At 42.2% G+C, this 23,663-nt stretch overlaps 1 protein-coding gene across 3 annotated transcripts in view; it reads left to right on the forward strand.

Moving 5' to 3' along the window:
* Nucleotides 1-23,663, forward strand: part of pvrl2l (PVR cell adhesion molecule related 2 like) — a 308,638-nt gene that overhangs the window by 112,036 nt on the left and 172,939 nt on the right. For all 3 annotated transcript variants that reach the window (XM_058618947.1, XM_058618948.1, XM_058618949.1), the window contains exons 2-3: nt 14,531-14,643; nt 17,733-17,976. In XM_058618947.1, the coding sequence (XP_058474930.1) occupies nt 14,531-14,643; nt 17,733-17,976 (357 nt within the window). The remainder of the gene's footprint in view (nt 1-14,530; nt 14,644-17,732; nt 17,977-23,663) is intronic.

Raw genomic sequence — 23,663 nt, forward strand, 5'->3', positions numbered from 1 at the left:
AAACATGTGTTTTTTTTGTGTGGAAATTCCCTTTTAAAAATAACACATCAACAGTCTTCTGTGTGATCTCGTCTCTCTGTTATGAAACCAGCGCGTTTAATATGCGGTTCTTGTTTTGTTTTTCTTCTTCTTTTCGTTCACGCTCGTCTCATCCCCGTCGTGGTCGGAGGCAGAACTGTTTGTCGCCTCATCTTCTTTTTTTTTCTTTTTTTTTATTATTATTATTAATTCAGTCTTCAGCTTTTGTAATCTTGTTATTTGCCACTTGCTTCTCTTTTCTGGCAGAAATAATCTCCATAATTAGGGCTCTGCGCTCGGCTGCCCACATTACTGAAGAGCGCTGGTTAAAATGGACCTGCAGTCGCTTTGAGATGAAATGAGCCAAATCCGCCCTCAGTGTTGGAGTCCGCCCATTTGTATCACTGATTCACAGTCTCACCCTCAGCAGGAGCGACGCCGAGTCGCACGTTCAGCTTTTCACGCGTCAAATCAAATCCGTGAAAGCAGATAAGCTGATTGTGCTTACACAAACGCTCAGTGTCTCCCTGGTTTCTCCTTATTACGAGTTTTTCTAATAACACATTTAGCGTATTAGTCTTCTCTCTCTCCGCCCGTCCTGTGACTTTGTGTTCGGGGGTTGTTTTCCAGCTGACGAGGCTCAGACTAATCCGTTCTCAGTACGTCTGTGTTTTGGTTCAAATACTTGTGTCTCAGGCACATTAATGGGTCGCACTGCGATGATATGGAGACGCTCTTTAATTATAGTCCGTGTGGTTTGAGTCAGTATGAGAGTCGCACACACACACACAAACAAACACGAGAAGCCTATTTCCCGAGTTTAGCGGAACATGTGCAGAGGTTAAGAAGACGATTATACCGAGTTAAAGGGGGCAGTTGTACATAATAGTAACGGCTAATGGGATTCCAACAGGGCAGCAAACGCATCTGAGTGCCGTGTTTGGAGGACGCGATGGTTGGAGGTTTGCCACTCGAGTGTTTCATTCCACTCGCTTTGTGTCGGGAAAACACGCACTGGAACAAGTAGCCAGCATGTTTGATCTGCAGGAGAGGAAACTACTCTCCTCACCAGCAGGTGGCGGTAGTCTGTATTCAACTTTATACAAAGGAAATAAAGAGCTAAAGCCCTAGACTTATGGCGTTTCTCCATTATCCCTCTTATGACCATCAAGATAATGAGGCTGCCTGGATTCTCTGCTCCTTTTTCCAAGATAACTTTCACTTTCGATAATCTGGCAGTTTTTCAACCGTTTAGAAATTAGCTGACAGTCGTTCCGTGGAAGTCCTGAGGTTCTGCAGTGATTTTTTTAGTTGACGGCAGCCATGTTTGTCTCGCTGTTACACTCTTCCCGGTGTTTCACCCTCGTTGAAATACTTGGAAATTGAGAATTTGAGTGTTATTGAACGATATATAACAAGACTTTTTCTGTGGTAAAAAAAAAAACATACAAAAAGAGTATATGTAAGAATATACAGAATTAGAATTAAATGAGCTGCTTTAGTGTCACTTCAACACTGTTAGAGGTCCTGTGTATTGTGGGATGGAAGGACGAGCTGACGTACACTACCACATGTAGTTCTGTATAGTAAAAGTAAGAAAGTACAGGCTCTGTAATGCAGTAAAGTATAAAAGTAAAAAAGTACTGTCAGTGATACACAAAGACCTCTTTTCATAACTTTCGGTTGACAAAATGGGATAGTTTTATATAGCAACTTGCACAACTCTACATGAGCTCGTGGGTTTTAGGCACAGGACACAAGAAACACATTCGCCATGAATCATTTTTAGCATGGAAGAACTTTTTACTGCTGTTTCTGGAACCTTCTCTTGTCGCGCCTCCTTTTTTTTTTTTACCATGCAGTTGTTTGCATTTCCTTGTTTCCTCATTCAATAAAAAAAAAAACCCATCGTTTAGTCACCTGTTAGAAATGTGACTCTCCTCGTGCCCCCAGTTTTGCCTTTGCTTGTCCTCTCTGCCAATATTGGATAAGTATCCAATTTGTCCAGGGCTACATCTCCATCTCCTCCTGCTCTTTCTCTCGTTTTTTTTTTTTGGTGAATAATTCCTTTTGATGAATTCCTCACTTGGCCTTTGATCTGTGCCGCACATCAGATATGAGACGGAAAACTCTTCTCGGGGAGAGTGAGGAGAGAGCCGCGCGAGCCTTGATCAACAATGCATGGGCATAAAAAGAAATGGCTACAGATGAAAGACGGCGTGGAGGAGCAGCCGCCGACACGGGCGCCGTTTGTTTTTGTTTTTTTGTCTTGTGAAGATGTGACAGAGATGTATCATTTAATGCAGCGCGGCGTACGGACACCGTCACGCTCGGCTCTCCCCCGTCTTCTCCCTTTTGTCCTCCCTCAGAAAAAGACAGTCTGTCTTCTTTAAGTGAACTCTCTGTTCAGTTGCTCAACTTTTGCTCTTGAGTGTGTTGTTTTCCTCTCGTCGGGGTGTCACTGCATTTTTTAAAAGTGCATTTCTTTGTTTTTTTTTTTCTTACGTGAATAGCTCAAAAACCCGAGCAGGAAAATATGGACTTTTTTTGGAAACGGAGACCTGAGACACTGAACCTCTGCTCCTCTCTGTGCAGCCACTGCTGCTGTTTATTATTTAATGTGTAAATGCAGCCTGCCAGTGGGAACGCTTTCATTACACAAAAGGAAGACCCACTTAAACGTTAGGCAAATACAATTCTTTGTGTAGCCAACCTTTGCATAGCTTAAGGCTAAAATCCATGCCACTCTGCAGACACATGTTACAGCTCCGTGGGTCCTTGCTACTGCAGCTGAAAAGTAATGATTTGGGGAAAACGTCTAACTGTGATTAGGGACGCTTCATTTCCGCTTGTTTCCTGTTGTCTGATATTAATATCTACTGATACTGATATCAGTCTTTTGTCTTAAAGCCGGACTATGCAGGATGTTTACCCTAATTTACCAGCGTTGGAGTCACTGTGATGGTTTAAGGCAGGGGCCTCAAACTCAAAATGATCTGGGGGTCAGTGAACTTCTAGTCTGGTCCGGAGGGGCCGGGTCGAGTGAAAAAGGTCCAACAATTCGGGGAAAAATGAACAGTTTAGTGATTAGAAATTAAAATGATACCTTGATAATCCATCGTGATGTTGCAATTACAAATATTTCATTTCAAAGTAAAAGTCTAAAATAGTTCATTTATGAGGCAAAATGATTTTGAAAATAACAAAAACAGAATTAAAACATTGAATCAAAATATACATGTAGAAAATTGTAATTAAAAGTCAACTTAAGCTTATATATAAATGTATATATGTGTGTATATAGGAATACATATGTATAATATATAAATATATAAATACACACATATGTACAAAAGATCATACATCTCTTAATGCTTCTCTAATCACCGCACATTGGAATTCCCACCCTGCTGAGGTCAATGAACGCACCGTCGACGAGCTGCTCGGCTCAGAGTGAGCGTCTGATGAACGACCTCTGGTGTTTTGCGTCCATGAAGCCGTGAGTTGCAATGTTTTGCTTGTGTGTTGCACTTTGTTGGTGTTTGGGTTTGTCCATGGGTCTGTTTCATGACCTGGCAGTTGTTTCTTTCCACCAGTTATGTGGTGTGATGAGTAATTAGTCACTAATGAGTGACGTGGAGCTAGCTGCTAACTAGCAACAATCAGAGAAGTTTATGTTGCTGCATTGCTAATCTGCATTGCTAATCCCTGTTGTTGTATGTTGCTAATTGATATATGTATATATATATATATATATATATATATATATATATACATATATATACATATATATATGTATTGTTTGTATATATACATATATATGTATTGTTTGTATATGTGTATATATATATATATGTGTATATATATATATATATAATCAAGTGTTGAAATGAATCATTTAAATACAAGTGTAGGGCCGCAGGACATCGACTGGCCCTACACTTTGAGACCCCTGGTTTAAGGGCTTGTTGTAGGGAGACTGGGGACTGTCTCCATTCCCCCTTCTGTCTGTTGGAGGAAAATCAGCCTTGCCAGATCATCACTGCCGACCTGGAGTCTTCAAAATCTTGTGAAGGCGAAGTCTCAGGTCGTGTTAGAACCAGGAAATGCCAAGTACCGGCTATAAGATCGAAGCAGTGATAGTGTCATTTTAGACGTTAAAGGCAGTTTTTATGATGGTGAGGATAAAGCGGTAGACAGTGGTTGGATGTTTACGGCGGTGTTGTAAAAATATTAACTCTAAAGCTGTGTGGGGAGCTCCACAGAGGAGGCAAAAAGGCAAAACAGCGACCAGACTTGCAAAGTTTGGCTTTAAAATCATGTCCATAAAGGTGATTTGATCACTGCGGTGTGGTAGACTTATAGTACAGTTCCTGATTTACTGAACAATCTGGTCACAACAGTAACATTTAATCTTGCCGACTTTGGCATCAGTGGCGTAAAAGTAACCTGTCTCATGACAGTGCATCACAAAGGATCAAAAAGCAACATTTCTATGAACGCGTGGCCTCCAAAAGCAAATTATTCCCATGGTAACTTTTCTGAAACCTCCTGCGTCAAACTTCACAGTGTCAGAAGTGTACCAGTGAGTAAACTGTACACAGCAATGGTATTTTCCATTCACAGACAATGAGACCGATTTGTAATTCACAAGTGTTTCCTGTTTCTGCCCGTCCAAAAATAAAACGTTGCCCTAGAGTTTTTAAACACTGCGGTGTTTCCAAACTCCAAACTCTGTGGTGTTGTGGGCAGCAGGCACAACCATGCATTTCAAAAGTAGTTTATAAAGCATTTTATTCTCTCTCAGTACCATCTTCAGTGCGTCCGTATTTGCACAGCCTCATACCTTCACCACCTTTCCCACCAAGCGCGCTTTCCGGGGTCGGATCCTTTGCTCAAGGGCGTCTCAAAGGAAAGAAAGCACATCACTTGTTCTCTTTCCACTGTCTTTCCCCGTCTGTCCCCGTCTGTCCAGGGGCATTTTCCTCACAAAGCAGAACTGTAACGTATGTGGACCATGAAACACCCAGAACTGCACTTTTCTTTTTTTATAGTCCACGCCATGTTCCAGCTTTGAAGGCAGATTTTCACTCATCAAACGTATCCAGTTAACTCGGAGGAAAAGCCCCTGGACTCAAGCCTTTTTTTTTATAAACGGGTGCTCACTCTCTAAAACGCTGAGCTTTAACATCAAAACACTGAGTCACATGACAAACGCAGCGCTGAAATACTGAAATACAAACAGTGCGATTGTTTAACCCTTCTGTCACCATTCCTGTTGTCGCCGCCGACAGGTTTTGTCACGTGTACTTCTCATTACGGTAACTCCTAGACCAAATTCAAAAACTATGGACCGGCGACTTGTCCAGGGTGTGACTCCGCCTTTCGCCCTGTGTCAGCTTAGCTAAGATTGGCACAGCACCGCCACGCAACCTTTATGTGGAGGATAAAACAGTAGAAGATGGATGGATGGATACCGGAAAGCAGAGAAATAGACCTTTGCACCCATATACTTGTCATTACGGTAGAACCTCTGGACTTCCGTGGAACAATCACAGACGAGATTCACCAGTGTGTCACACGTTTGTGACGTTAGCTTATTCCTAAACGGTTGAATAACTGCCAGATATCAAAAGTGAAAGTTATCTTGGAAAAAAAGGGACATAAAACAATTCTACAGCCATAAATTCAATATAAATCTAGGCAGCTTTGTTGTCTTGATGGTCATAATAAGAGGGTTAAATAGTTTTGATTTGGGGCTTCACAGTTAAAGCCTTTTGTTTATTTACAGAAACTTTAGTGTCTTTTTTAATAAGTAATAAAAAATCTTGCGTGACCTTTTTTATATTGTATAACAGGTGTCACCTGATTTGTTGACCCCCACACATTCCCAGTGGAACATATACAGTGTCTGTGTTAGTTGTTGGGGGGGGGGACTGTATTTGATGTAGCGCTTCATTAGGTGCTGGTCAAAGCCCTGTGTGTGTGTGTGTGTGTTGATTAGAGTTGTGATGAAAGGTTTTTGTTGGACCCATTTTTGTGGAGTTTAAATGGGGCCGTGGCGTTTTGGTTTTTTTGAGTCTGTTAATGGCGGCAATAAGGACGACAAGAAGTTGGTCATTTACTGTTAAATACCAATTACTGCTAAGTCAGCTCTCGGGCTCTCTTTCCCACACACACACACATTACAAACGTAGACCTAATGCTCTAATCACTCGGCTGAATGAACGGCTTAGAACAGCAAAATAGCGACTTCTCAGAAGCGCCGAACAGCTTCGTGTGAGATAGTTCCCGCACGTTCATGTGGCAAATAAAGCAGAGGGGTTTTTTGTGATAATCTCAGAAGGCTGTATCACTTTCTTATCCCACGAAGGATTATCCAGCTCTCCAATCCCAGTCAGAAGAGAGAAAAAAAGAAGCATATTAATATTAAAAATTTAAATGACTTCAACTGGATTTAATGGGTTGTCGGCTAAGCCAGGCAACAATATAGAGTCACCAATGGCCTCAGTGTGTCAATTATCTGAGCTGTCAGCTGGCACATTCATATCACACTGGAAACAAAACGTGCTTTTGTGCCTTTGTAGGCGAGTGTGTGAAACCCCAAAGAAATCCCATCTTTTCACTTTTCACTTAAAATCTGAAGCTTAAATTTCTCTTCATTTGAGATAACAGCGTATATTACAGTTAAAATATCACATTGTCTCCTCTTAAGTTCCATGATGACATGTATGCAGCTATTTCTAAACTCATAACTCTGTGGGTTCTTCTGAACACACGCGTTAAATGGCTTTAAAATGCACATCTCTTTAATCTGACCAACATATAAGGGTCAACGTTTATGCTCACCAACGTGAAAACTTGTATTTTACTTCATTAAAAAACGTTTGTCTGCTGGAAAACGGTGTTTTTAAGTGTTTACAATGATCAACAACAGTGTAAACAGATATTTACAATGCATAAATAGACTGTGTATGTATAAACTTTGGTCAGAATGTGACAGAGCAAACCATCACGCCATCTTAAGAAAGCGACATGTGATAAATGTGATGCTGACAGTCACTTCAAAACAAAATAAGAGTGGAACTAGAATATTTCAGTACAGAACAAGCAGCAACACGCCTTATTACTGTTATTCAGACTGAAACTGGAAGAAGAAGAAGGAACGCGACTGTGCTCAAATATTTCAGCCACATCAAAGAATGCTTATTCTGTCCTTTGCCATGTGATATAATTATCTTACATTTCTCGCCCAAGAGTTTAAAAAATGATGGATTGAGTGGGCGACACGTTTGGTGTTTCAAAACCTCTGCAACTGAATCCTTATTGTGCAACATTAGAGAGTGATTCAGCATTCGTTTCCACCTCCAAACACTGATTTTGGAGTTAATTTTACCTCCATTAGCATTGTTGTGTCTTGTGCCAGGAGCTTCTGTCTGCCAGATAACCGTAACCATGTGTGCGTGTGTGTGTGTGTGTGTGTGTCTCCTTATGACAACAAATCTCTCAGCTTTGCCTCCACCACGTTGTTGATCAGTGTCCTGTTACTGAAAAGCCGACGCAAAATGCCGTAATTACGAGCTGTCAAATGCCAATTACCAGTAATTCAGCCTCGCCGTGTGTGGCGGATGAGACAGTCGCTCGGTGTCAGTTGTCCGCCTCTCCCTCCCTCTCTCTCTCACTCTCTACATCTCATTTAAAGAATTACACCGTGTCTGTTGTGCGCGTTTGAATGTCACGGACGCCGTTTTTTGTAGGGGAAATACGCGGAATGCCGCTGGCGATTGACATCGCGCGCTGTCACACTTGATTATTCGCTCGTGACTCGAGACACTCGGTGTAATGGAATAGTGATAACGATGATGTCATGAATGGTTTCGCAGATTTCTCGAAAAGCACCGGCAGCCTAATGGAACTTAAAGGTCCAGTGTGTAACGTGTAGGGGCAATTACTGTCGGAAGGTATGTACTGTATGTCTGAATAAGTGTTTAATCACTTCAACATGGAAATTGTTTGGTTTTTATTATGTATTTCAAGCAACAGCCTGTCTTTACAGAGGCTCCCAATATAGCAGAATATTAGAATACTTACAGCAGCTTTAACAGTTAAACTAAGCTACTAAGTCTGTTTACGACGCAAACATCGTTTCTGGTCTGGAGTAAAGTACAATCTGTCAGTGTCACCACTAGGTGTCACTAATTCTGATGCACTGGCCCTTTACAGCAGCTGAAATCATTGTCAATCAAAGCAACCAAAAGATATGTTGTATTAACTATTGATTACATGATTATATCTATGTGATTCCCAGCTAACAATGTCTGGTTCCCATAACATTCTGGGAATGTTACCTTTTGGTTGCGGCAACGTTCCCTGAAGCTTCTTCTGTGGTTGATATGGAAGATGTTAGTTTTTGGTTGCACATTTGGTTCCCGGAGCATTACTTTGTCACAACCTTCATATAACCTTTAGAGAACGTTCTCTAATGGTTCCCAGAACGTTTCCAGAACGTTACTTTGTCACAACTTTCATATAACCTTTAGAGAACGTTTTCTTACGGTTCCCAAAACGTTCCCAGAGTGTTACTTTGTCACAACCTTCATACAACCTTTAGAGAACATTCTCTAAATGTTCCCAGAACGTTCCTTTGACCACTTTTGTAATATGTGACAGTATAGAATAATGGCAGCTCCTGGACAAGTGGAAAGGGAACTAACCCGGAGGGATTGATGGTTTGAGTCCCCACCAGGTCAAAGGGCTGGGGTACCCCTGAGCAAGGTACCCAAGGCTTCTAGTAGAAGGAATCTCCCTACAGAGATTCATAAAAGTACAAAAAATCATAATAATATCACTCTCCACGATACCAATAACATCACGATACAGCGATTCTGTACTTTAGTGCGCCTTCATTTATTAATTAAAATATCGACATTTACCCTGGTGGATCGTTCGCACCATATCGATATTTTTGACCCACCCCTGCGCTACTCTGTGGTGATTCCTTGAAAACTGTCTAACTGAATAATTATGAAAACTGTCTAACTGAAGAACAAAAAGTTTCCACAAACAACAAAAAAAAGTTAAGTGCGGGAAAAACAATGTGCAACAGTTTCCAAAGCATTGTCTGACTTCATGGTGAGTTACTACAAAGTCTCATTGCTCTCCAGAGTAAAACTCTGCAGTAAAAGATCCTGAAATTCAACATAATTGAAGCAATAAAACATTTTCTAAAAGCCTCTTTTCTTTAGTTAACAATACCCCAGCAGTAATTAAGCGGAGGTGAGACACACGAGACAAGGTGAAGTGGCATCAGTGTGCTAATTATACTTAATGATTTAATTTATGAATACCTCGCAACATTTCATCACTTTTTAAATCAAAGTTAGAACTGAACAGTGGACAAAACACGAGCACAGATTATAACCCGGGGCTTCCTCTCATCTAGTCCTCACTTTAATTTATTTACTTATGCGGCCTCGAGTCATATGAAGACTGAGGACGGAGCCTCGTATGCAGAAAAACAACACTTCTCTGCTGCTCAAAATGATCGATTTGTAACCGTTTTCGTGTTTTGTTTGAAAGCTGCTGCGGATTAAAGCTGACGTAAGTGACACAACGTCGATGATGTCGTCTGTGACAGCAGGAGAAAACAAAACTCACAGCTGGGATTCACTGTTGTCTGCGAGCATGTGACTTGGATGTTAAACGTGCGGCACCTCATCGTCGTATTCCTCGCGCGTTGGCCGTGTGTGTGTGTGTGTGTGTGTGTGTCTACACAGACACGCTCCACACTAACAGGCAAATGTCACCAGCGTCCAGATGTCAGTGGGATGATTCATGTCTGTGGTGCGTCGTCGGGAGGCGTGAGTGGACGCTCGTTTCCTTTTGTCGATGCACAGTCAACAAATAATTGGAGGGGATTGGATTTCAGACGGAAAGGGTCGTCGCCGCGGCGCTGACGCCACTTTCACGCCGTTCTGGGTGAAATATTTTTCAGGAAAATGACCTGCAAATTTTACAGCAAAGACACTCGATCCTTGTTATTCTGTAACGACGTGAGAGAGTGTGCAATTTTTGTTCAAGTTCAGGAAATAACTGAGGATCAAGAGGTAAACAAAATTCATGTTTTACTCTTCAGGAAACGACACTCATTTAAGCTTTTGGGAAACTTTTTTACTTTTAATTCAAGGATTAAACAGCTTGACAGTTGGTAGTGTTTAAAATCCATTTCTGGGTTGCACAAAGTCATTTCTTTTTTATAAATACTGACAAAATTCGACCAGAGTGCCGTGACAAGCAAAAGCATCATATTCATTTACTTCCAAAATACTCCCGTATTTGATCAGAGGCAAAACCAGCAGCTCTTTGTGATGTCGACGCTCTTAAATGACAAAAAGGACGAAGCACAGTCTTAAAAAAACAAGCTGCTGTTTCACAGCGGAGACACTTTGTCCTCAGTTAGCTGACAACTAACAACTAAACAACAGATATTATAAAGGATATTATTTTGGTGGTGATCTGGAAATGAAGTGGTTCCTCTGCACTGTGTTTTCATTTAACACCCATCATGTTCATTTATTTGTCTAATCAAAAGCGTAATCAACAGCTGTTTTTTAATCTCTTCTTAAGCGGCGGACATTTTAGGTTTGAGTGAAGAACCGGGCCGTGTTTGGGGATTCGTTTGCTGTTCTTTTAATTCTCTTCACGGTTCCTTTTCTATTATTTTCCTGCAAAAACATACACCGTTACGAGAACATTTACAACACCCAAAGTTAAGACGTTATTTGAACACTTTAATTCAACGCATCAACTTTAGTTTGAATGAACCTGAATTACTCCAAGGTCCGACGGTTCTCTGTTACAAATGACATGTGAGGTACACTAAAGAGGAAACTGCTTTATTTTCAGCCGTGCACTTACGGTACGTTTCTGCGACTACGTTTCAACGACTACATCGGTGTCTGAGTTATTAGTCGTTGTGTCGGCGGATACATTTGCCTTATAATTAAAGGTGTAAAACATAGGCGAAATCATTTTTTTTTTTTTGGTATTACCCCAGATGAATCCTTTAATATTCATGTCAGGAGCCGGGTCAGCTCTAAGAAGACCTCCATTTATGTTTTTGCAAAAGCACACTTTATATATTCAGCTGCAACCTGTAAGTTCGCCAATAAATGTTGTTATTTATTTATTGTTATAACGTGTTATTTATGCGGTTTCCTCCAAATTACTACAGCAATACAGTGATACAGAAAAAAGAAAATCCACCCGTATGATCACATTCGTTATCGGCGCAGGATTAGTTCAGATGTTTGACCTTAAGAAAAAAAAAACCTCACCCACAAGTGGAGAGTAAAGTGTATGAAGTGCAGGAAGAGAAAGCGTCTCCATTCTCCTCCACTCGTCTCGTCCCTCTCAGACACTCGGCTGAGTCTCCGCTGAGCTTTTAGTCGTATTCTGAGGAAATGAATCATTTGCGATGGGATCTCATGCTCTCTGCTCCCTCAGTGCTTTATCACTTCTTCTGGTGGCTATGTTCAAACAGCCCCACTCTCCTCCGTTCTCCTCCTTTTATTGTCTAAATTTCCACTTTATTTCCTCCTCCTCCTCCTCCTCCTCCTCCTGCTGCCGCTGCTCTGCCGCCTTTAGTTTTTTCTGACCGAGTATTTTTACTTTGTATAAATCTTCACCCCGGTCTATGCAGTAGAACAGTATTTCTGATTTCCCTCCATGTACCACCAGAGGAAGCTTGCGTACCACTGGTATGCAACTTAAAGATTAAAATGTGTCGTTATGATGATGTTGAAACTGATTGCACAATGTCATGGTGATAGCAAGACAAAAGAACTGAGAACCTGTCTTCCATTTTCCACAAAAGAGCAAAAGCCTGTTACATTCAGAAAAGAATGAACGAGGTCAGGTTTGCTGTTTTCTTCAATTAACAAAAATACATTGTCTTAAAAAAAAGCTTTAGCTTTGTTTTTCTTAAAACCATCCTGTTTTTTTCTATGCATATATTCACAAATAAAGTGAGTTACTCTAAGTGTCTCAAACCCCAAAAACAAAGTACGACCGGATTAAACCGAATAAGTTGGACATGTTTGTTTCTATAAACCACGATAAGTATTATCTTGTTAATTAAGAAAAACAGAGACAAGGTTATTGTTTGGGTGAGTGTGATACATTTATACAAAAGAGATGTCACTCGCTGCTATAAATCACCACAGAGGTTTTCTTTTTTCTTTGTGTGTGTGTGTGTGTGTGTGTGTGTGTGTGTGGTTCTGTTGAAGCCGTCTGCCATGTTTGGTTTGCTCATGAACACTGGGAGTTGAGAGTTGACGCTTTTAATTAAAGGGGATTAAACTGTGAGTTTGGGCCTAAGTCGAGGTGAAAATAAAGGATAAAGGATAGGGTGAAGGACAATGCGATGCGCCGTGAACTCTCGCTTCAGAGCTGCTTATGTTGTTGATTCAGGAGTTGTTGTTGTTGCTGTTGTTGTTGTTGTTTTTGGAGGAAAAAAACAACAACAGTGGTTTGCCTTCATGTGTTTGACATGTTTGACTTACAGTGAGGAGGCTTTAAGTGCTCTGACAGGCCGTCGTCTCCCTGAGGGCAGACACTGTGGTTCACTGACCGGGCGCATGTGCAGTCACATTACAATGAGATGGTCTGATTCAAACACACACACACACACACACACACATGCTGGTTTTGCATCATTTGTGTGGACACTCATAGACATAATCTATTCCCCTTAGCCCCTTCCCTTAACCTTAACCATCACAACTGAACGCCTAACCCTTAAACCCTTAAAACGAGGTCTTAATCCTCAAAAAGCCTTTTAAAGTTTTGTGGACCAGCCAAATGTCCTCATTAGGTCGAAATGTCCTCACAAAGATAGGTTTGCTGGACAATTGGTCCAGAGAGCCTACGTAAGACATATACACACACACACACACTGGTTTTTCATCTCTGTGTGGACACTCATAGCCCCTTCCCCTAACCTTAACCATCACAATTGAACGCCTAACCCTTAACTGAACCTTAAAACCAGGTCTTAATCCTCAAAAAGCCTGTTGAAGTTGTGTGGACCAGCCAAATGTCCTAACAAAGATAAGTTTGCTCGACAATTGTCCTATGTACACGCACACTGGTTTTGCATTCATAACTCACCAAAATTCAAATCCAGTTCCTCAGAAATGAGGTTTCGGCCTCTTGAGGACCAGATTTGGGTCTCCATGAAGACTACTGGTCCTGACAAGGTCAGTGTTTATGCCAGGAAAAAGGTCCTGAAGAGGTAGCCCATACAAGCACACACGTGTATACACACACACACACACTCTTTGTCAGGCTGTACTGATTTGCCGGCTAAATCCCAGCCAGCCCGCTCACCTCCGCGCTGTGACATGTAACATATTGTCCTAATCAACCCCCTCACACAGTAAGAGGCTTGCTGCACTGGAACCACCCGGGGCTAGCTAGCGGTTAGCGAGTGCTTATCCTCGTCTCTTGTGGCGCGAGAGTGTGTGAGGCTCGAATTTTTATCTCTCCAGGCGAAGAGGCTGCTGAGAGGGCAGCGAGCGAGGAGGAGGAGGAGGAGGGAGGAGGGAGGAGAAGATGTTGATTCAGAGGCATGAACAATCGAGGACTCGTTAGGAAAGAAAAGTCATCCTGGGCCTCATATGATTTTATGTACAGGCTGCCAGACAGATTGAGTTCAACGCCTTGAGGAATGATTACGAGTCGTGTGGTGTGTGAGGGCTTCGTTAAAGGTGCAGTGTGTAAGAGTTAGTGCCATCTCATGGCGAGATGGCAGATTACAACAAATACAGGACTTTCCCAAGTGCACACCTGAATAGATGCACATCACATCTTACTCTTCTGTCATCTTCTTCTTCTTCTTCTTCGTCTTGATCCATCTGGTTTATGGGGGCGGAGCCACTCATGGCGGCATGGTGGCGCAAGTTGGCGGCCTCCCTAAAGCAAGGTCGTGGTTGTGTGTGGGCAACAAAAACCGAATAACCTTTATTTTACAGTGATGATACACAGACGTTCATTATCTGCCAATAAACTTCTGATTCTCATACGCTTGACCTTGAAAGCTGCAATTTCCTTCTTCTTTCCTTACTTTTTTAATAAAGTACCAGTGCTGTCTGTCAGCTGAGACTCTTCCTGAGGCTCGTTATCAGAGGCTCAGGATTCAGATTGTTTGTCTTCCTCCGTAATGAGCTCGTCTCTTGTTTCTCGCTCAGTTTCTGTTGTGTTTTTTTTTTTTAACCTTGTTCAGAAATAAATCAAAATTGAAGACGACGAGGTTTGATCAGAAGTCATTTAAATAACTCCAGATTCATTATGAAATACTTCTGATGTTCCATATTTGCCAGATCATTCTCCTTGTTTTTTTCAGCTCAAACAAACTAAATATGTTTTGTTTTTTGTGTTTTTTGTTGTTGACGGTTGCATAATCCTTTCTCACCTCCTTTTTTCCTTTTTTTCCTTTTTCGTCTTCCCACAGGTATCGGGGCCCAGAAAGTACGAGTGGAGGAGGAGCTGGAGGCGTATCCCACAGAGTCAGTCGACCTACGCTGCCAATTCATCGACGGGGGAGGCCGAACCAAACTCACACAGGTTGGCTGATGAAAGACAATATTACTTTTTTTTCCAGTAGCCTTGAGGGCATAATAGCTCGGGATGTAAAATTGACAATGGGTGGGTTTCCTGTTGTGTTTATGGGCATTTTTCAATTTGTCTGAAAAAAGCGAAACAAAAAGGAAAAAAAAAGCTTCCACATTTCACTGCACGGGAGAAATGTTGGAAACAACACCTGAGAGGGCGGACGTGTGAAATGAAGCTACAACACTCCTCATTGCTGATATTGTGAATAATGAATTGTTAAACAAGTCGAGTCTAGTGAGAAGTTATGGTGGCTAATGGTTTGATGGGGAGAATTGGGAGAATACAGTGAGGTCACGAAGGTCAATGTCCCCTGGAGTTTTGTGCAGAGCAAAAAAAAAAGGGAAAAATTTGACCTCGTTAAAGGGGTAACAGACAGTATTTGTGTCTGTCTGTCTGTCTGTGGCTCGGAGCTCCTGCTGCGTCGTGACATAATGAACACATCATGTGAATGTTGTTGTCTTCACTGTGTCAGATATGGTAAAAAGTGTCTTTGTGTGAAAAACTTGTCTCGTTATCCATGCCATGACACCGTGCTATCGGTTTTAACGTCACAATGACACGTTGGAGCCAAAAGTTTAAGCTTTAAATGGATCGTCGCGGCACTGTAGGCTCAGAGACTCGGACAGTTTAGTGTAATGCCATGGTTCTCAAACTGTGGTGCGTGTACCACCAGTGGTACGTGAGCTTCCTCTGGTGGTACTTGGAGGAAAATGAGGAAATTTGATTGGGAATAGATAAATATGCCTCCTGAGAAATCGCTAAATTTGCGCGGCTTTTTTACAACACTGTATTTTAACGTTGGTGGTAATCGTGTTACTTCAAGAGATCAATATTTGTCTCAGGTGATGCTTGGTTTAAAAAGTTCGAGAACCACTGGTCTCATTAAATTCTAAACTGGCTCTTTCTCACTTAAAGGTCCATTGTGTAAGAATGAATGACATCTAATGGTGATTTAATAGAGATGATTTTGAGATGATCAGAGAACTACGGTGGCCATTGCACCATAAAAGATACCGTCCTTCTTTTCAGGCTGCAACACGGTTGTTGCTAAAAGGCAATTTCTTCTTCTAAGGCTAGAGAAACCTAAGCAATTATACACTTTTTACACAATTATAGATTTTAAATTGTGCCAATTAGCCGTCCCAACTGTGACCTTTAATGTGAGCACAAGTCGTTGTGTTTCCATTCACCTGTTGCTATGTGCACTTTGTTTGTGAGCAGAAAAACCTGGGATTTCAAAAACAAACCACCCCAGACTGTTGTTGTTCTATCAATCAAAGTAATGTTGTGTGAACCATCTCATACTTTAAGCCAAGTATCACAGTGACAATTCTCTTCAAAGTTCAGCTTTCTTTGTTTGTAGATGTTTTCTTCCCCTCCGTCATTATCAGTTCTTCTTTTCTCACACATAATATTTCTATTTTTTCACAAAACACAAAACATGACTCTTATTTAAAGTCAATTTATCTTATCAGAGCCCTGATGGCAACGTATCTGAAACCACCTCCACTGCTGTGATGAACGATCATCCTCCAACTAAACTAAAGTTAAAAAAAAACAAAACGCGAGGAGCTGATTGCTGGTTTAATTTGATCCTGGTGAGATTTGTCCCTCTCTGAGTTGTGGATGAAATCAATAGGCAATTTGTTCGCATAAAAAAAGAAAACTGAAATTGCAGACAGGCTAAATTGTCCTCCAATATTTTCCCTCCAATTTCCAGCAAGCGGGGGAGTCTGATCCTCTCGTTTGTGCTGACATCTCAGTTCGTCCTCTCTGCAACTTTCAACCCATTCACTGTTTGTTTGTTGTTTTTTTTTTACTCCAGATGTCACGAATGTGATAGATGTTTATTAAATATCTGACGATGATCTGCGTTCTCTTTCCTTTTCCGTGACTCTGAAAACTGGAAAGAAACAAAAAAAAGAAAAGAAATCTATTTGCTGTAACATCACAGTGTTGTCCCTCGAGGTGCACTCTCATAAAAATATATCAATATCTTTCACATTAAAAAGAAAAGCTCCTGTGAAATAGCAAGGGGATCCTTGAAAGAGTGTTTACAAGCCTGAGATATCTTTCATTTCGTTTAAATTCCGTCCTCTAATGGATTCCTGGCTCCATATTCAGACACCTTTTGATTGAGTTTGACATTTTCACCTCAAAGTGAAGTTACCACAGGCATACACATCCTGATTCAGATCCTTCTGGCTGCTTCATGTGTCTCCTTCATTAGAAGATCACCCATAAATGAGCTGCTGACAGAATGTGGTAGAGTGCGGACACCTGACCCAGGCCCGTCGGGACCTGATGGGACCCGATGGGACCTGATGGGTTGGGCTGGGTTGGGCTGGGTTTGGAAAAACAGCTAGAAATGGCACAGGGGGTGATTTTAAGGTCTTTTAGTGAAACATAGCGTGGAACACATTGAATTTAAATGCTGTTATTGAAGACACGATAGAAACATTTAGAAAATAGAGTTGTAACATGTAAAAATAAGTAATGAAATTCTCTAATGAACTCAAATTAAGCAACAGTAGTTGAATTATAAGTGCTCGTAGTTGCTTACAATAACTTTTATCATTTGCTGTAACCAGAAATAAAAGAGTATCTGGTCGTATCTGGTCAATTTCCTCTCAGGTTCTGTCCCAAGGTGCACTTTGTTATCTGGATGATATCATTTTACGTTACAGCACAGTAACAGCATGGTTATAGTATGTAATATATATATCATTTTCTATTATGGAGGACATTTTACCGCAATCTCATTTCTAATGTAATTTGGTAATGGGTCGTAACAAGGACAGTCATTTCCAAACTTAAGTCAAAGTAATAGCTTATTAATGAGAATTACTGCAGGCTACAACCTTCACATGAAAACATTTGGCAATCTAAATTGGTTATTGCCATATAATAATGTTGAAATTAATTCTCCCTCATGTCCCACACACTCACCAAGCTGTAACTTGGTAATTACGAGAGACATATGGAATGAGAACTGCACTTGCACCTCAGACTTTCTGTAACTCCTGCTTTTTTCCCCCCAGGTGTCTTGGATATGGGAACCTTCTGATGGCATCCGGGACAACATTGCCGTGTACCACCCACACTACGGGCAGAGTTTCCCCAACTCGGCTTTCAAAGACCGAGTTGTCTTCCTGCACAACAGCCTGGAGAATCCGTCCATCCGGATTTCTAACCTGAAAATGTCCGACGCCGGCCGCTACACCTGCGAGTACGCCACCTATCCGTCCGGGAACGAGCAAGGCACGACCACCCTCGTCATGCTCGGTGAGTACAGAGCTGTTGTGCTCCCACGTACTGTTACATAATCCTGACGGACTGCTGCGGGTTTCAAATGTAGCCGGGAACTTTTCCATATTACCTCACCAATCAGTCAGCTGCGTTTTTCCAGTGTTCAGCAAAGCACAGCGAGGCCCAAACAAGACTCTCGGAAGCTGTTGTACTGCATCAGCCTTGACAAGTGTCTCCCTGGCCATCTGCTTATCACGGCTTTCTATAAAAGAGATTCCCATCGGACTCGGCGTCTAAGAAGAAGAAGAAGTAATTTAAAACACTTGAAGAGAGCTCTCAGGGTGTGTCCTGTTAGATGCTGAATGGAAAACAAGGCAGACGGGGGAATTGAGGGTTTCGCATTCATGTTAAGTATCAGCCTTTTAGATGTGCTATTCATTTCAATGTGTTGATCCGATGTAATCAGCAGGCAGCCGGCAATTTAAGATAAACTGAAAGTTGTTATTCCAGCCCCTTTTCTTCTGATGGGTTCAGCCAACATGTTTTTGAGCTTGTTTTGCCCTTTGCCAAATTTAAACATGGGCAACACGGCACCCAATCAGCAGGTAATTATGGATGGAGATGGAACTGTTATCCAGGTCCACATCGGCACAAAGTGCTCTTGTTTACAGCACAAATTAGTCTCACCTGAGTTGCTGCTGTTAATGTACAATTGTGTTAATTTGGCTGTCTAGTCAATTAAGTAAAGTCCCTTCTGCGCTGGTCCAGAATTCCACCAATACCTGCTAACATGTGGGTTCTGTCTGCATTCAGCCTCTGCTATAGACGGGGGCTTTTATCGGCGCCGGCTCTGATCAGCAGTCACAATCTCACTTGTCACTTATTTCCGTTGGCAAACAACAATGGCGCACCGGTGAGAAAGGAGAATAGTTTTTTTTGGACTGATAATGAAGTTGAGGTATTCAACGTCACACTGGAATACGAAGTTAACACAAAGGTCCAGCTTCTCCGAGTGCACCGACATCCTCTGGCGCTGTGTTCTACACTGGCGGCTGTTTGTTTTCCTTTCTCTCTTAAGCTCTAAAATGCCGCAGTGTTGTGGGTGAAAGGTGAAGCTGGAGCAGAATCGATTTATTTTCTAAACAAAAACATTAGTGGTGTGGATGTAGCATCAGCCACTTCTTTTTTGTCATTCCATAGTAGGGGTGGGTCAAGAAGATTAGGGATGTCCCAATCCGATATTGATATCGGATATAGGTGAGATATCAGCCAAAAAACGCATAGCGGATTATATCGGTGTTCCTCTAAAATCTCCGATACAACAGTCCATTCTGCTCCAGCACTTCTATCCAGCAGTGCCCGTTGTGATCACGTGGTCACTGCGTGTTGGATGCATGTAGAGCCCACGTAATCACAACAACAGCGTGTGTGTGCTACTGCTATTTCAGAGGCTACAAAGCTGCACAGAAAGCGCGAGTTAGCCATTAGCACCATGGTAGCTCATCCTGAGGCGATCTGCTAAAACAACATTATTTCAAAAACCAGCGCCACCTGTCGACTTTCAACAGCCTCCGTTTGTTAATTATACCCCAAAAACCAGCCATGCCAAGAGCTTTGTGTGTTTTAAACGTGCCCTGAAGCTCCACACACGGAGCTAAGTACGTCTGCGGGGCTGGTCCTCGGGCTCCGGGTTTACCTGTGGGACGAGTCACTGACCCTGTGTGGGTTGGGCTAATCCAAAATAGTGAAAACAAGGGGGGTGTTCTCTGAAGACACGCTGTTACCTGTGAAACACGGGTGCACTGGAAACACCCCCAGGAGCACTTGGTACTTTCCTCCTGATGAAATTAACCATAGAATATGAAATTAACATGGCAAAAATCAAATATTCTTATGTTGAAGCTTAAAATTGATGTAACCCATTGGTTAATAATAAATGGGTCAGTTTTTCCTCATACCTACTGTTGCTGACTATTGTTCTCTGTTGAAGTAATATCACTTGATCAAGCCTATTCTAACATTCCACACTACAAAATAAATCATTAAAGTATGTATGATTCGTGCTGATATCGTATCGGATCAATATCAGTATCGGCCAATACTAGAAGCTGCAATATCGGTATCGTATCGGAAGTGAAAAAGTTGTATCGGGACACCCCTAAAGAAGATAACGTTGTCCTTCCTCGTGCAATGCAGTAGTCGGTACACTGGAGCAGAAATCGATATTTAAAGTACACAGTCTCTGCCAGTTTCACTCGCCCAACGTCGCTACTTCATGTCTCCTCACGGCAGCGCTGCTCAAATGAGTGAGGGAAAATTTACCTGGCTGAAGAAGAGGGAGTTTACAGTGGGATAAAGGCGGAGAAAGCTACATTAAGAGATGCGCCATCCACGTTCAATACATAGACTTTACGCACTTTCTTCTCTATATATCGTGACGTATCATTATATGATTGTCTTGCAACATATTGATATATCACAGAATCGTTGTATCGTGATATTATTGGTATCGTGGACCATGTATCGCGCAAATCCTGACAACTACAGGAAAACAACGATAAAGTACGATGAAATGTTATTCATTGGGGTTTTTTCAAGCCTTGTGTGAGTTGCTCGAGAGCAAAGCAAGTGTTGACTGTGAGACTCTTTTTCACGAGAGTTTGAAGCAACGCAGTGGGCAGCTAACGACATGGCGGCTCCGTTAAAGTGATTCACAGCATTAAAATTGACATCCATCCATCCATCAATTGTCTACCACTTTAGGGTCGCGGGGCTGCTGGTGCCAATCCCAGCTGACATAGGGCGAATGGCAAGGGTCACACCCGGGACAAGCTGCCACCTGTGGTCAATTTACAGTGTCCAGTTAACCACTGCATGATTTTGGACATGTTGGCGGTAACTTTAGAACTAGCAACCATCTTGCTGAGAGCTAACCGAATGTATGGCGGATACACGCCCTGATGTATTCATATCTGATGATATGAATACATCATGATGATCTTTTATTTGGTAAATTGCTCGCTGCTCCGCGCATGCGGTTTATCTCCCGCTCGTCAGCAGACTCGCCCGCTGCGGTCACTTAGCCGGCCGCGGTGGCCATTTCGTGAAATCTGCTCCTTGAAATCATCTCGGCGGCGTGATTTGTGAAAGTGAGTGAACGTTCAGTTGCCGTCAGCGGTGGGGAAAACACATCCTGTTTGTAATCGGTGACAGCTGGTGTTATTCATCCACCCACGTGTCCTCCCGTTTGCACTCCGCTCACAAAGGAATCCGACACCTGGTGTCTTTCTCTCATACTTAACGAACACCGAGGGAGGAGGCTTCGCCCTCGATTGTGAACAACAACGCTTCTCCTGACTTCTTCTTTGTTTTCCGTTGGAAGCGCTGCTCTTCCAGTTTATGACCCCACAGCACCAATATGTGTAAGACAAGGCGTGGATACGTTTACCATCTCAAGGGCTCAAGGGACAAATTGAGATGATACACTTTGAACTATAAAACACAGCCTTTACTGTGATTCATATTCCCCATGGTGCGGAGCAATCTACCTGATGTTTTTATCATATGGATTTTCTTCATGGTGCACAAATTGTACATAATTCCAGAACATTTACTATAATCTGTCCCAACAGAGTGAAAGGAGGAATTGATTGACAGCTGGGCTTCTGAAAGAAAAAGGAAACAAAGTCTTTGTGTGTGTTTAATTTGTTGCTGCCTTCGATTGTGGGTTTACTTGATTTTTATCTGCAACACTAAAGTGGTGCACATGGTGTCTGCTGTAAGTCACCGCGGAGATGCTGTTCAGTAAGGCAGCCGTAATTAAATTAAATTCATTACAGTACTCCATTTGCCGCAGCCAGAATGGTTCATGGAAAGAAAATGCTTCACAATATCTTTCATGTGTTCTCCCAGCTGGGCCAGTAATATTTCCCTCCCTTGTATTATCTCCGTAAAAAACCTTCACACAACAATACAAAAGCCACCAGTGGAGGCTCCGCTCACAGAGAAGCAGGCACACGAGAGAGGCAGAAGTTGGCCATCTTGCAGAGAACACACTGTGGTGGGGTTGCAGATGGATGTGGGCTAAGCCTCCTTAACTGCTGCTGCTGCAGTCGCTGGCACAGAACACGAGCAGTCTGGGAAATACCTGCTGGAAAAAAAAGCACACTGACTCACCTTTTGTGTGGAGTTGCAGTTGGTGCCAAACATTCTGGGACACATTCTTGGCCATTGGTAGAAATGCACTCAGCCAATCAAGGCTCACTCCAATTTCTGCCACTCTGCACAGTCATAGCATAAGTCTTTTTCTTCCATATCGCAATTTTTTTTGGTTAAAAAATAAGAAATAAAATACACATTTATGTGTGTCTGCCTCAATTTCTCTGTATTGAGAAAATTGGCACTTAGTTCAGCTGGATAAACAGTAGGCGGCATCTACTGTGTGTGTGTGTGTGTGTGTGTGTATGTCTCCAGGCACATCTCGATGACATAAATATAGGGTGCCAATATAGCTGTTTGCATTGCTGCTTTAAATCCTTAGTGAAGTCATATTTACTTCATTGAAGCCTCTTGTACGAATCGTCCACTGAGTCTGAAGTGGGAGGGACCTTCCAGTCACATGACTTCGAAACTATTTCCGTTGCAATTATTTGCAATTGTCTACTTTTTATCAACTTCTCCACCTCTTTCAAGTGTGAAAACGGTATTGCGGTTGAATTGATATGGACTGAATATAAAGATGGATGTACAGCCTTCCAGAAAGTTGAAGTCTAGACAGTAGCAGCTAACCACCAGGGGGTGACACCGCTCGTGTTTGAGTGGAAGTCGATGAGAAAATGAGCTTCTACCTTTAACCTGATCTTCTCTCATAGGCCATAATGTCACAATGTAAATTAAGTTCCCACTGAGAGGAAAAATTGGGATTTTTGGAGTGTGGGATGACGTGTGAAGGGTGAACAATCCCTTAGATAGATAGATAATTCAGGCACAAACTCTCTGAAATTTCTCAGATTAACCATATCGAAGGAGACCACTAGTGTCCCAGGTTGTTGAAGACACAACATAAAGGTCATGATCGGGACATAATCCATGTTTTTTGGGACAAAAATGTATGACGAATCACATTTTTTTAAGGGATTTTAAACACTTGCCCCTAAAAAAATGAGAAATGGGTTTAGGCCCAAATTTCCTATAAATCACTCTAAGGCATACAATCAATGTTTTTGGGGGTAAATGCGACTCACGAGATTCAATCGCATTAGACCTTTTTGAGTGCAGAGCTGCTGGCAGCCAGTCACAGTGCATCTTACAACCGGCATCCAATCACATCACAACTTAGTTAAGTATGAATACCTAATCATGGCAGCCTGTCATATTATAACTTACTGCATGTGGCACCGCTGCCAGCCAATCTCATTACCACTCGCTGGGGTGAATAAAGCATCGCTCACTTGGCAGTGATGTCCCATTGTCCTGGATGGGGACCACACTTCAGTGAGTGGAAGCCAATTTTTCCCTCATTGGCCGTGGCGTTTGGCAGCAGCACGGAAATGCAACTGCAGGTGAGGGAGAGTGTGGTGGATCAGCAGCACAAGGATCATTTTGTTTTTTGTTTTTTTTGGAAGTGTGGTTGCATGAGGTATCGACACATGATCGACGCCGCCTTTTTTAAACCACTCTACCAAAGTCCATTAAAGCCTTTGTGGACACAGGAGCTGCTGCTA

The sequence above is a fragment of the Solea solea genome, chromosome 20, assembly GCF_958295425.1.
Source record: "Solea solea chromosome 20, fSolSol10.1, whole genome shotgun sequence".
NCBI lineage: Eukaryota > Metazoa > Chordata > Actinopteri > Pleuronectiformes > Soleidae > Solea > Solea solea.